Source organism: Sorex araneus, chromosome 7, assembly GCF_027595985.1.
Source record: "Sorex araneus isolate mSorAra2 chromosome 7, mSorAra2.pri, whole genome shotgun sequence".
In the NCBI taxonomy this organism is placed as follows: Eukaryota; Metazoa; Chordata; class Mammalia; order Eulipotyphla; family Soricidae; genus Sorex; species Sorex araneus.
In genome coordinates this window covers 51,459,012-51,472,102 of record NC_073308.1, presented here as the reverse complement: position 1 = coordinate 51,472,102, position 13,091 = coordinate 51,459,012, and the positions used below count along the sequence as shown (strand labels likewise).

Sequence of the window (13,091 nt, the reverse complement as noted above, 5' to 3'; positions counted from 1 at the left end):
CCATGTAGAATTTTGCACAGCAGAGCCTGGCAAGCTTCCCATGGCGTATATGATATGCCCAAAACAGCAACAATAATGGGCCTCATCCCCCTGACCCTGAATATGACAGGGACGAATGGAGACGTTACTGGTGCCACTAGAGCAAATAGATGAGCAACAGGATGGTAGTAATACAGTGACAGTGATATCTGTAAGCATGTCCCTTGTATCTGAGAATTTGTACTCAGTGATGATGAAAGCACTCTTTCTATAGCATATAAATTCAACCTTCTATCTTCTCAATTCCTTATATTGAGAATTATTTTTAGACTATCTATACCTGGTTTCTCATTTGGTTTGCTTTAGAAATTAATTTCTGGCAAATAATATAAACATTTGCAATTTTAAAGAAAAATATATATTAATGTTAACTCTTATTACTCTCCCCTTGCTATCGAAGCATATATTCTTTCCCTCCAATTTGATTTATATACATGTAGAAATATTTTATAATCCTTAATTTACATTCCTTTATAATTCACAACTAGTTAAGATAAAGTTTGGGTATTAGAGTTTCTTTTAAATTAGCCTGTATCAGTGACAGTCATAGAAAAGAATTTCTATTTTTCTAAAAGAGCTTACATTAAAATTTTTGATTATTGTAACATTGTTTGTAGCAATAAGATTTAATAGGCATCTGTTGGATAACACTTCAAAAAGGGAAATACTATAGCATACTATTTTAAAAGGTACTTGAATGTGCCAGTATATTAACATGATCTGAAATAACTTACTGATATGCATACATTTGTCTATTAATGGTAAACAATGTCCATAAATTCTTGATAAACAAGCCTTTATTTACTCAAAAAATTAAACACAGCAAAGTTTTAGGAGTATATCTAAAATGACTACTTAAATTCTACAGTGAATTATTTATTCATTTCTGTACTTAAGATATACAAAACTGTCAAACTATATTTTTCATTCATTTTCATACTTAAGATATATAAAACTGTCAAACATTATTTTGACATGTGGGTGCTACATAAAATTATATTTCTAATAGGGTCAATACATTATATTCTTGATTTTTTTCTATTACATATAAATATTATTGATTGAATATATTAAAAAATTGAATTAACACACATATAAATATATTATATGCTGTATTTATAAAAGTCTGTGAATGCAATAGTTAATCATACCTGAGTTAGTTCATTAATATCTATAAGCCCATTACTGTCAGCATCAAAATATTTAAACATTTGATCCACCAATAACTTCTTCCGAGAAATGTCATCACTGGGATTTTCATTTTCCTGTGTAATATATTTTTGATTTTGCAAATCTAAGAGCATCCTTTTCATCTTGTTGTATTCAGTGGCTTTGCAGTTATTTCCTGAAACAATAACAAAAAATACATGTTACTTTGAAATAAATTGTTGAAAATATTTATTTAATTAATGTTTGAGGCTCATGTAGTTATAGGTAACATGTATTGTACAGCATTTTTAGGTTTCTACATTGTGTACATTCAATGTTAAACAAGAAAAATAAATGGACAATGTTCAGGGTAGTATAGAAATGGCATTTACTTTATCTTTGTTACAAACATTTTAGTATAGGCTTTCTCAATGCGGAATTTTGGATTCTATATGTTCAACAGCTAAATATAATACTTGTAACTAGTTTCAGTGCTTAACACATTATTTGACTTTTTATCCTCACTATAAATCTCTAGTTGATGATTTCATAGGCTTAAGAAAAAAGGTTGCAGGGAGGTAAAATGACATGCCAAAGGCCAATGGTGCCAAGCATGCCAATTTCTCATGTAAACTCACAGACATTTGGGTCTAAAATATTTCTACATATCATTATTAGATGTTTGTTTTTGATATTCTGGTTTTAAAGAGATCCATACCTATTAGATCTAAGTATTTGTTACAGTATGTTTTGAAAGGCATTAATAATCTATTATAGCCTCTGATAGAATCTACAATTTACAATTTATTACATACAAATAACTTATATATGTGAATCTGAATTATATACACACACATATATATGTTTATACACATCATATATAAAAATAGCAGAAAGGAAACTTTTGGCAACTCAAGTAACCCACACAATTTACTACTCAGGATAACAGAATGTTTATGTTTTTGTGTGTGTATGTGTATAAATATATATGTATATCTTTACTTTTATTATATTTACTTAATCTGTTTTATTATGTATTTTTTAGGAAATGAGGGCAAGAACCAAACAAGCAGTGCTCTATGCTCAAGATTCACTAATGCTCAGGGGATCACATGCAGTGCCAGAGATCATATCAAGGTTGGCACCAGGCAAGACAAGTTCCTTAAGCCATGAATTATCACACCAGTTCCTTGTCAAAAATGCAATGTCAGTCTTTTGAACTAAAGTTAGTTTACAAGCATAGAATTGTTAATGTTTCATGAATGCAACATTACCAATGAATACTAACCTAATCGCATATGTGTATTTTCCCAACATTTCTTATTTTTATCTGATATTGTTATCTTTTATTTTAGGCCACTAAGAATATACTGAACATTTGTATATATTTTAGCGTATATTATTTCATTGGGTCTGAGGCACAACTGCAGTGCTCAGGACTTACTCCCGGTTCTATAGTCAGGGATCACGATTCCTTTCTGGGTTCTGGGAACAATATGTATCAGAGATAGAACTCAGGTTGACCACATGCAAGGCAAGAGCCCTACCTGCTATACAATCAAAACTGTCCCAAACATTTTACTTTTAATGTTTAATTTACTGTTTTCATTTTGCAAAATTCCATTTCCACAACTGTATAGCTTTTTGAAGCAATGATATATTAAAGTTATTTGTATCTCCTTATCAGTATATATATAAAAAGAGCGCTGCTGGCTTGCTCTCTATCTCTCAGGTGTGTGATTCCCTGGCCAGCACCCCACTCCCGTGCCTGCACCCTCGCCTCCCACCTGGATCCAGCCTCTCCCAGCATTCCAGGACCTACATCCTGCCCCCAGCGCTGCCTCTCTGGTGCCAGTAGCTTGCGCTCTCTCTCTCAGGTGTGACAACCTTTGCCAGTGCCCCACACCCTCAACTGAGCCCCACCCCGCCACCTGGACCTGAACTCCTGCCAGCATCCCTCAGGACCTACAGCACGGCAGGGAATGTGGCTTCCAAGGAAGGGGGCGTGGCCTCCTGGGTGGGCTGTGGCTGCGTAATTTTCCCCTTTCCTATCACTCTGGAATCACATCTCAATCTCCATGACCTAATTCTGTGGAGAACATCCTGTCTATCTCATACACAATAGGCCAATAGTCCACTAGCCGATTCCAATTTCACCAAAATACAGGTGAACACAGGATCTGTACAAGCCCAATACAAAGGAACACGTCCTCTGAAGCTTCACTAGAGGCCTCACATAAATCATAGAGGAACACCTGAATGGAAGGTGGTATTCTAGAAGGGGAAAAGGGCAACCACCCTCGACCAGGCTCATCCAGAGTCCTTTCTCGCACAAAGGGGGTAATATTGATAATGAACTGGAAAGTCCCACTTCCATACTAGCACAAGAATATGAAGAAACAATGCAAATCCCTACCACGAGGAGAGGATGAAGGAAAGAGTCCAGAAGCCTCCACAGGGGTTACCCACAAAGACGATCTTTCAGATAAAGAATTCAGAGATGAAATGTTAAAGATGTTCAATGAGCTCAAATACACGGTGGACCAGGCATTCAGTAAATTAAAAAAGGACATGAAAAAAAAATTAGAATGGACAGCCAAGAAAATACAGGAAGAGATGAGAGCATAAATAAGAGAGCTACAAACTGAAGTGTCATGAATAAAGGATTCAGTAGATGAAATAAAAAAAAATCAATGGATGCCCTCAACAGTAAAATGGCTACAGCTGAAGACTGAATTAGTGAGCTTAGGATGAGTTGCAGAAAGCTTACAGGAAACAACAATGGGAAAAGATCTCAAAATAGCTCTAGGGCAAATCAGAGACCTAGGGGATGAATCCAAGAAGAACAACGTAAGAATCGTCGGAGTAACAGAAGGGCAGGGAGACAACCCCAATGAAAAAGCCACAGTTAAAGATATCATTGCCAAAACGTTCCCAGAGCTTGAGAATGCAGGCATCCAGATCCAAGGAGCCCAGAGGGTGCCAGCTAAAAGAAACCCTAATAAAAAGACTTCAAGACATATCATAATCAGTATGACAGATGCCACGGATAGAGAAACAATACTGTAAGCAGCAAGATCAAAGAAGGAAATAACATACAAAGGAGTACCCCTTAGATTTACAGCAGACTTATCAGAGGAAATCTTCCAAGCCCAAAGACAAAGGTGAAGTGTAGTGAAAAAGTTCAATGAAATGAACGTGTCACCAAGAATACTTTATCCGGCTAAACTCTCACTCAAACTTGAAGGAATGATACACTATTTCATGGATAAAAAACTGCTCAGGAAATTAATAGACTCAAAAACAAACTTAAAAGAATGACTAAAAGGGAAACTGTAGGACAAGAAAAAACCCTATAAGCACAACAAACCTCTACAGAAAAATGGCACAAAACCCCATGGCAATTATTTCTCTCTGTCAATGGTCTAAATGCACCCATTAAGAGACACAGAGTGGCAAAATGTATTTAGAAACTGAACCCAGCATTCAGCTGCCTACAAGAAACACATCTGAACAGTCAGAGCAAATACAGAGTCAAACTCAAAGGATGGAAAACAATCCTGCAAGCAAACAACTCCCTCAAAAGCTAGAGTGGCCATACTAGTATCTGACAACATAGATTTCAGGTTCAAAAAGATTAGAAGAGGCAGATAAGGCATTTTTTTTAATAATCAAGGGGTATGTACAGCAGGAAAAAAATCACAATCCTAAATATATACGCACCCAACGAACTAAATACTTAAAACAACTGCTAACAGATTTAAGGAGGACATTGCTAGCAACACAATAGTAGTTGGAGACTTCAACACTGCCTATCACCTCTGAATAGATCAACAAGATTAAAACTCAACAAGGAAACACTGGCTTTGAATGAAAAAATAAAAGATAGAGGGCTAATAGATTTATAAAGGGCTTTACATCCCCCCAATAAAAAAGGATACACATTCTTTTCTAGTGAATATGGAATATTTTCCCAAATAGACCATGTGCTGGGTCAGAAAACATACCTCAATAGAATCAGGAATATAGAAATTGTATCAACTATCTTTTCAGACCATGATGCACTGAAGATAGAATCTAATCACAAACAGACACAGAAAACCAAATCAAACACCTGTAAATTAAACTACTCAATGTTGAGCAACAGGTGGGTCAGGTGAAAATCAAAGAAGAAACCAAAAGATACCTGGAAACAAATGAGAATGAAGACATGAGCTACTAGAACCTGTGGGATGCAACTAAAGCCATGTTAAGGGGAAAATTTATAGCTCTGCAAGCATTTCTCAGAAAGGAAGGGCCCACATAAATAATTTGACTTCACTAGCCTTGCTCTTAGAAAAGGACCGAAAAAAAAAGAGCCCAAACCATGCAGAAGGAAAGAAATAATAAAACTTAGAGCAGAAATTAATGGCATGGAAACCCATAAAAACAATCCTAAAGGTCAATGAATCCAAAAGATGGTTCTTTGAGAAAATAAACATGATAGATAAACCACTGGCAAGACTCACAATGAAATAGAGAGAGAGAGAAGCCTAATAAACTGAATCAGATATGAAAAGGGTTTGTAATTCTATAATTGTACCTCATGGTGATATATTAAAAAAAACACAATGTGAGGAATGTTTCATCTGTCAAAATTTTGGTAAAAGTTTTTATTATATAAAATGCATTTAATACTTAAAAATAAAAAAAATTAAAAAATTAAAAATAATAGTGGTGACATCACAGTTGATGAAAATAATTGTTTGGAGTAATGTCTTCTAAAGTAACTGTGATAGTTGTAATAGCTTCCACATCTGACTGTATCTTTTAAGTGTGTTGAACTCAAAGAAATTGAATAGAAAATAAAATATATTAGAAAAATATAACGTTTTTCAACTTGCAAATGAAATAAAATGTATATATTGATTAAGGATTTTTACACAAAGATTTAGGGGTAAACAAACTCTAATTTTACACTTGAAAATTAGGCTTTGACAATTTCTGTGATTTCAAATAAAATTTCTAGAGATTTTAAAGTAGACATAAGAAAAACATGGGGTTTAAAAGCAATATTTGAAGGTTTATCTCTTTCCCCTTGATGGTTCACCACCTCATCGTGTCGAGGGGGTGGCAACGGTGCAAACCAGCGAAGAACAAACCAACATGCTACCTGCATGGCAGACCCTGGCAAGCCACCTGTGGCATACTCCATATGCCAAAAACAGCAACAACAACAAAAATGGCCTCATTCCCCTGACCCTGGAAGATCCCCCAATACAGCAGCATTGAGAAAGAGGAGCAATGAGAGGCTGAAAAAAATTCAAGGCATTTTCTCTCTCTGCCCTGTTTTTCTGCTCGGAAGATGGCAGTGGCGGCAACACCCATGTGGCGAGAGCCACCTCCTAAGACTCCCAACCCAGAGGTATGAGTTTTCAGTGATGTGGCTCATAGACAATCACGGGATGGAGGGATGGAGGGCGTTGCCAGCACACTCTCCACCCAGATAAGATTCGGAGCTGCCACTCTCGAAACGGACCCTCTGCTCCTAAAGACTATGATCCTAGAGGTCTTCTAACCCATTTTGGCACCCAGAGAAGCTTCTTACAGAAATGCATCTAGACTGTGAACTGAGCTAAAATATCAGAAATCCAAAGCCACGCGGCCTCTGTCACCACTGCACGAGCTCATAGAGTCTTCATTCTCAGCAATGAAAAGAAATTATTAAATGATGCCTTTTCAGCAGGCCTGATTGTTGGGGGGAAATTCAAACAATAATCGTGAGTTCTCTATTGAAATATTGAATGTATTAAAAGTATAGAGAGAATAAAGTTAAGATCATTAGCTACTTAGGTGGGGGGTGGGAGGGGGTATATTGGGGTTCTTGGTGGTGGAACATGCACTGGTGAAGGGATGGGGGGTTAATCTTTATATGACTGAGACTTAAACCTGAAAGTTTTGTATTTTTTTCACGGTGATTCAATAAAATAAAAATTAAAAAAAAATTCAAGGCCCAACTAGGCTGCCAAAACGAAGAAGGACTAAAACGACTGTCTGCAATTTTAATGCATGTACACTGGCGTCAGAAACATCCATTGAGGACCTGGTGGTTCAAGTACACAAGATCAAGTATGACATCGTTGGATTGACCAAGATGAGAAGGAATCGATCACATCATGTCATTTTTGACACTAGAAAAGAACTGTTCCTCAGAACATGTGACAGTAGAGGCATTGGTGGTGTCGGTGTCCTCGCCAACACAAACGTGGCAATAAACATTGATTCGTTAGAATGCCTAACAACCTGAATCAGACACTTACAGATGTGGCTCACTGCTGGCAGTTTCTATCTTTGTTGTCTATGCACCAACATCCAACTACAATGTAGAAGAAATTGAGAAGTTCTACATAGGGCTGCAGAAGTTCTATAAGGAAGACCATAACTTCTACAAGGTCATTGTTGGTAATTTTATTGCCATGATAGGATCGAGAATATCACCCAAAGAAATCCACATGGGGACCCACAGCCTAGAATCGAACGAACATGGTGAAAGACTGGCTGTGTTCATCATGTCGACCAAGACCATCCATGGTAACTCGCAGATCCAGAAGCCCATATCTAAATGTTGGACATGGGATTCTTCCAATGGACAGTTCCACAATGAAATTGACCACATTATATTCAATCGATGGTTTTGAGTGACCGATGCCGCTGTTGTCCCAAAATTCCAAACGATATCAGAACGATAACTGTCTCCTTCATGTGAAATTCTACTTCATGAAGTGGGGAGAAAGGACTTCAAAGATTAAGAAGAAAACTCCCAGAATGACCACCAACTGGGAGCTCTTTGGCTCTATTGCAGCAATATGGGAAGATACCATCATTGACAACATAGATGAGGAATATGATTGACTGGTTCAGCACCTCCATAATTGTGCGAGGAATGCCAAGAGAGAAAAAGCCACAAAAAGATGCATGTCTTTGGAAACTCTCGAACTCATTCACCAGCATGGTTTGGTGCAAGCCTCAGGCAATCATAAGATAATGTCCAAACTCACAAAGCTGTGCAGAGAAATAGTAAAGGAAGACTTCAAAGAGAGAAGAGCAGCGGAAGATGGGAAAAGTATTCGCAACACCCACCTGTCCTTCGCCAACTCTAAGACCAATATGACTGCCCTCTGATGTCCTGATCTATCACTTCTTCCAGAAGGGCAATGGAGAAGGTTATCGATTATTTCTACTCAGATTTCTTCAACAGTCACACCCACCTGCCCACATTTCAAATTCCACAGGATGGATATGTCATTCCCAGCATTCTCCCTTATGAAATCTGACATGCCATTTCATCGGTAATGAAGCATATAGGACCTGGTCCAGATAAGTTCAGTCCCAAACACTTGAAGAATCTGCTGCCACTCATCAATACACTGGCTTGGCTCTTCACATTCTACCTATCTGAATGCAGATTCCATCTCAATGGAAAACCAGCAGGACTGTTCTGTTGTAAGAAAGGGAGATATCCACAACATCCACAACTATCTCCCAATTTGCCTGTTGTCCGTCATCTACAAGCTGTTCACTCAAGTCATCCTGAATAGGATTCACAGAACACTAAATGAAGGACGACCATGTGAGTAAGCCAGGTTCCGAAAAGGATTCAGCAAAATTGATATGCACAAGGTGACCAAGCTCATTGAGGTTTTGTGAGAGTTCAAGATGCTGCTCTGTCTAATGTTTATTGATTTAAAGAAAGCTTTTCATTCTGTTGAGACTGAAGCAGTCATCTAAGCACTAGTCAAACAGGGCATTTGACTAGTACATCATTTGATGTACATTTGACTCAGTACATCAGGATCCTCCACAAGTTGTATTATGGATTCACCACCAGGATCTCACCATTCTACAGGGAAGTGATCATCGACATTCAGAGAGGGGTTCGGCAGGGTGATACCATTTCACTGGAACTCACCCTCAAGAACGTTATGTGACGACTATAATGGGAAGGAATGGGAGTGAAGATTGATGGTCGGAAACTACACCACCTCCACTTCGCTGATGACATTGTTCTAAAAGCACCAAACATTTGCCAAGAGGTACGGATGCTGGCTGACTTCCACTGTGAGTGTGGAAAATTTGGACTGCAGCTGAATCTCACAAAGATAATGTTCATGAGTAACAAACTATTTCCTGACTTTGCATTTGCTTTCTATGAAACAAACATATCTGAATGCAGCAGTTATGTGTGCGTAGGTTGAGAACTCAACATGACCAAATGACCTGGCACCTGAGCTGTGCAGGAGGAAGAGAGTGGTGTGGAACACCTTCAAGAGCATCGAAGAAGTGATTAAGAAGAAGAACCTACAGCTCCAGGTACATATTTTTGACTCCACCATTGTCCCTGCACGAATGTATGCCTCAGAGACCTGGGGCCTAGAAAAACAGGATAAGAATGCTACTTGGGTTTCACAAAGAGGAATCGAAAGACCTATCCTTGGAGTATCTACGCTGTCTCATTTGCCAAGGTGTCAAAAATCAGATGGGCCTGACACATAATGGTATTTGGATACAACCGCTGGACTAGAGCTGTGACCAACTGGATTCCACTGGATGGCAAAAGAACTCTTGGCCACCCACCAACAAGATGGTCAGACTTCTTCGTCAAGATCCTGAATGAACAGTTTGAGGCTTTTTGCGTTCCTGGAGTGAGTAGATGCCATTGGACTACACTAACATGCGACAATGACAAATGGAGACGTTCCTGGCACCTGCTCGATAAAATGAATGAGCAACGGGATGACAAGTGATGAAGTGATTATCTCTCAAGATAAGATGGAAAACAATATCTTCTGTGGAGATAAGAGACTACCTTATTTTATGAAGAGTGAAATGATTGCTGTTTATAACTTTAGTGTTTTAGCAGTCTTGTCAAGATCTTTTTTTTGTTTGCATCACAGCAAAATGTAAATTGTTTGCTACTAAGTCAGTTTTGCATTACTCTGTTCTCAGTTTAAAAAAATAGTAAAATCAGCTCTCATAACAAAAAGAAATCAATGAAAGTATCTCAAAAGAGATAAATAAACTCTATAAGATAATTCGGTGCCCGTAAAGTACCACAAAAGGATAAAAACCTTCACGTTTGTGTGTGTATGCGTATCTGTGTGTGTATGCACACGTGCACACCTCAGGAAGAGAAAGAAATGTGCAATGAAAAAATAGATCATCCAATAACTCTATATTTCTGTATTTGAATTGGGCCCTTATTGATTGATTGATTGATTGACTGATTGATTGCTTTATGGGTCACATCTGGCAATACACAGGGGTTACTCCTGGCTCTTCACTCAGGAATCACCCCTTGCAGTGCTCAGAGGACCATATGGGATGCTGGGAATCGAACCTGGGTCGGCCGCGTGCAAGGCAAATGCCCTACCTGCTGTGCTATCACTCCAGCCCCACCTGTATTTATTTTTATTTTTTTTTGGCTGCTATTAAGGTGGAGTCTGTGTCAGACCTGAAGCTAAAGATAATACGATCAGAATGCAGGGTGAGATGGCAGAGAGAAAATTTTTTGATGGGTGGGGAGTGAGGATGGTCTTAGGAATTTTGTACCTTAATGTTAATGTAATGCGTAAAGTGATTATCACAAATTCTTATCAATAGTATGTTACTCTAGTTTGAAATTTCATCTGAAAAAATAGCATGTTTTTGCCAATCCAAAAAAATTAAAAGAAAACCACTGTGGTTAATGCATTCATATTCAATGAAAATCTAGAATTTTATGGTTCATTGGTAATGATATACTCAGCCAATTCAGGATCATTATTTTCCAGAAGTATTACTCAAATTAGTTTAAGATATAGCTGATTTGGATAGATAGTACAATGAATAAGGCAATTGCCTTGTAAGCATCTGACCAGGGTTCTCTCTCTGTTACTGCATATAGTTCCCTGAGCTACTCCAGGAGTGGCCTCTGAGCACAAAGTCAGGAGTATTCCCTCAGTATGACAAAGTATGCCATTCCACTTAAAATATCCCTGAATTATCCAAACATTCCAAAAATATATAATGTCCCTGAATTATCCAAACATTCCAAAAATGTATAATATCCCTGAATTATCCAAACATTCAAAAAATATATAACTATCATTTTAAAGATATGAATTGAGGCGCAGAGACATTAACAGTATCAAAAATCACAGTGTCTCAATGAAAAAATAAATACATATTTTTTTATTTAGAAAATCAGAAATATGTATTTAATAACCATGACCCAATGAAGAATATATGTCAGAAGGTAAGAAATGTCTTTATTTCTTTCCTGATTTAGAAAGATTATTTTTCTTCAAATTTACTTACAAATTGATGTCAGTTAATATACCGAAGGAAAATAAATAAATGCATTCTTGGGGATTAGGTACAAAAATCTCATTTTTGTCCTTGTTCTAGACACTGAGAACAAGACGAATAAGTGTCCTATTTGGTGATATCTATTCCTTTCATGAGGGCAGTGTCCTGGAGACGTACTGGGCTGAATACAATGACTGAACTCAATGGCTGAACTGAATGACTGCACTAAAATGACTCTGGACCACATACATGACCCAGAGTCATTTTCAAAGGGCGGTTCAGATCCATCTAGACACTGGAGCCTGGGGTTTTGTAGCTGTGTAGGTGACCATGACTCTCCAGGTTTCCCTGGAAATGAGAGCAACTATTTTATACATCTGAGGGTATGCTCATCATTTTGAGTATAACACACATGCTAAAAGTTTTATTAATCATGCTTAGTGGTATAAATTTTTAAAGGTTAAAGCTTAGTCTTATCAAATTGAATTTATACTTGCAACCTTTTCTTTTAGGCATTAATAAGAATATTAATTCACTTAGACACAAAAGTATTTAAATGCATGAAGAAAGTAATACCGTTTTACATTTATAACATTTAGTTAGAATTTAATTAATCAAATTTATTTTATTACAGCACAAGATGAAATATTTGGAATTCAAAAAATAAACATGTGTTTATTAAAATTGCCTTTTTAGGTAATTTTTTCATTTGTCTGAGGGAAATAAAAAAGTTTTACCTCAACTATTCAGTATATCTGTTAATAGATCTCCTTAGGTATTCTGAGAAAATATTTTGCCTTTTTTGTTGGAAGGAATGTGTTCAATTTGAGTTTAATTACTATGCATGGGCAAATAAACTTTAAAAATGCAGACTATTATGCTTACATCAATTTGAAAACTGTCAAACTATAAATGATGTAATAAGTCTATTTTTATTCAAGTATCTGGGGGCCAAAGATAGCACAGTGGGTGAAGCAAGTGGTAACTTGTGATGAGAGTCTAACAGGCTTATTTTCACTGGATGATACTTGTTCTTTATGGACCCAAACTGAGTAAGATCACCTGGTATCTGTCATTTTCCTTTCTGAGTGAATTAACTTACTCTAAAGCTCTCCAATTCCATCCTAATTTTAGAGAAACAAGCAAATTGCATATTTTATAAATATATCAGTTTTATTCTACTGTTGGTCTGTGGATATCATAACTTGTTCAGTCTCTTATCTGTCACGGAATACCTGAATCCTTTAAAAGTCTTGGCTATTTTAAATAGTACTACAATGAATTAATGTTGGCTCCTATCCTTTCAAGTAAGCATTTTTGTGTTTTTCAATTAGATATCTAGAAGAGGAATTCATGGGTCATTTGGGAGTTCTGTAATTTTTTTTCATGCTGGTCATTTTTTAATATTCTAAATCTTTTAATGAATCTCCATGAGGTAGTTAGACTTACAAATTTTCGTTATTACCTTTCAGTCATACAATGATCGATTACTCATCCCTCTACCAGTGCCCATTCTCCACCATCAGTGTTCCCAGTATTCCTCCCCTCCCACCCACCCACTGCCTCCATGGCTGGCA

At 37.1% G+C, this 13,091-nt stretch overlaps 1 protein-coding gene across 4 annotated transcripts in view; it reads right to left on the bottom strand.

The window, feature by feature from the left end:
• The window catches only part of FSTL5 (follistatin like 5), a 693,844-nt gene that overhangs the window by 328,902 nt on the left and 351,851 nt on the right, over nt 1-13,091 (bottom strand). For all 4 annotated transcript variants that reach the window (XM_055144641.1, XM_004606146.2, XM_055144642.1 and 1 more), the window contains exon 5: nt 1,191-1,384. In XM_055144641.1, coding sequence (XP_055000616.1) covers nt 1,191-1,384 — 194 coding nt within the window. The remainder of the gene's footprint in view (nt 1-1,190; nt 1,385-13,091) is intronic.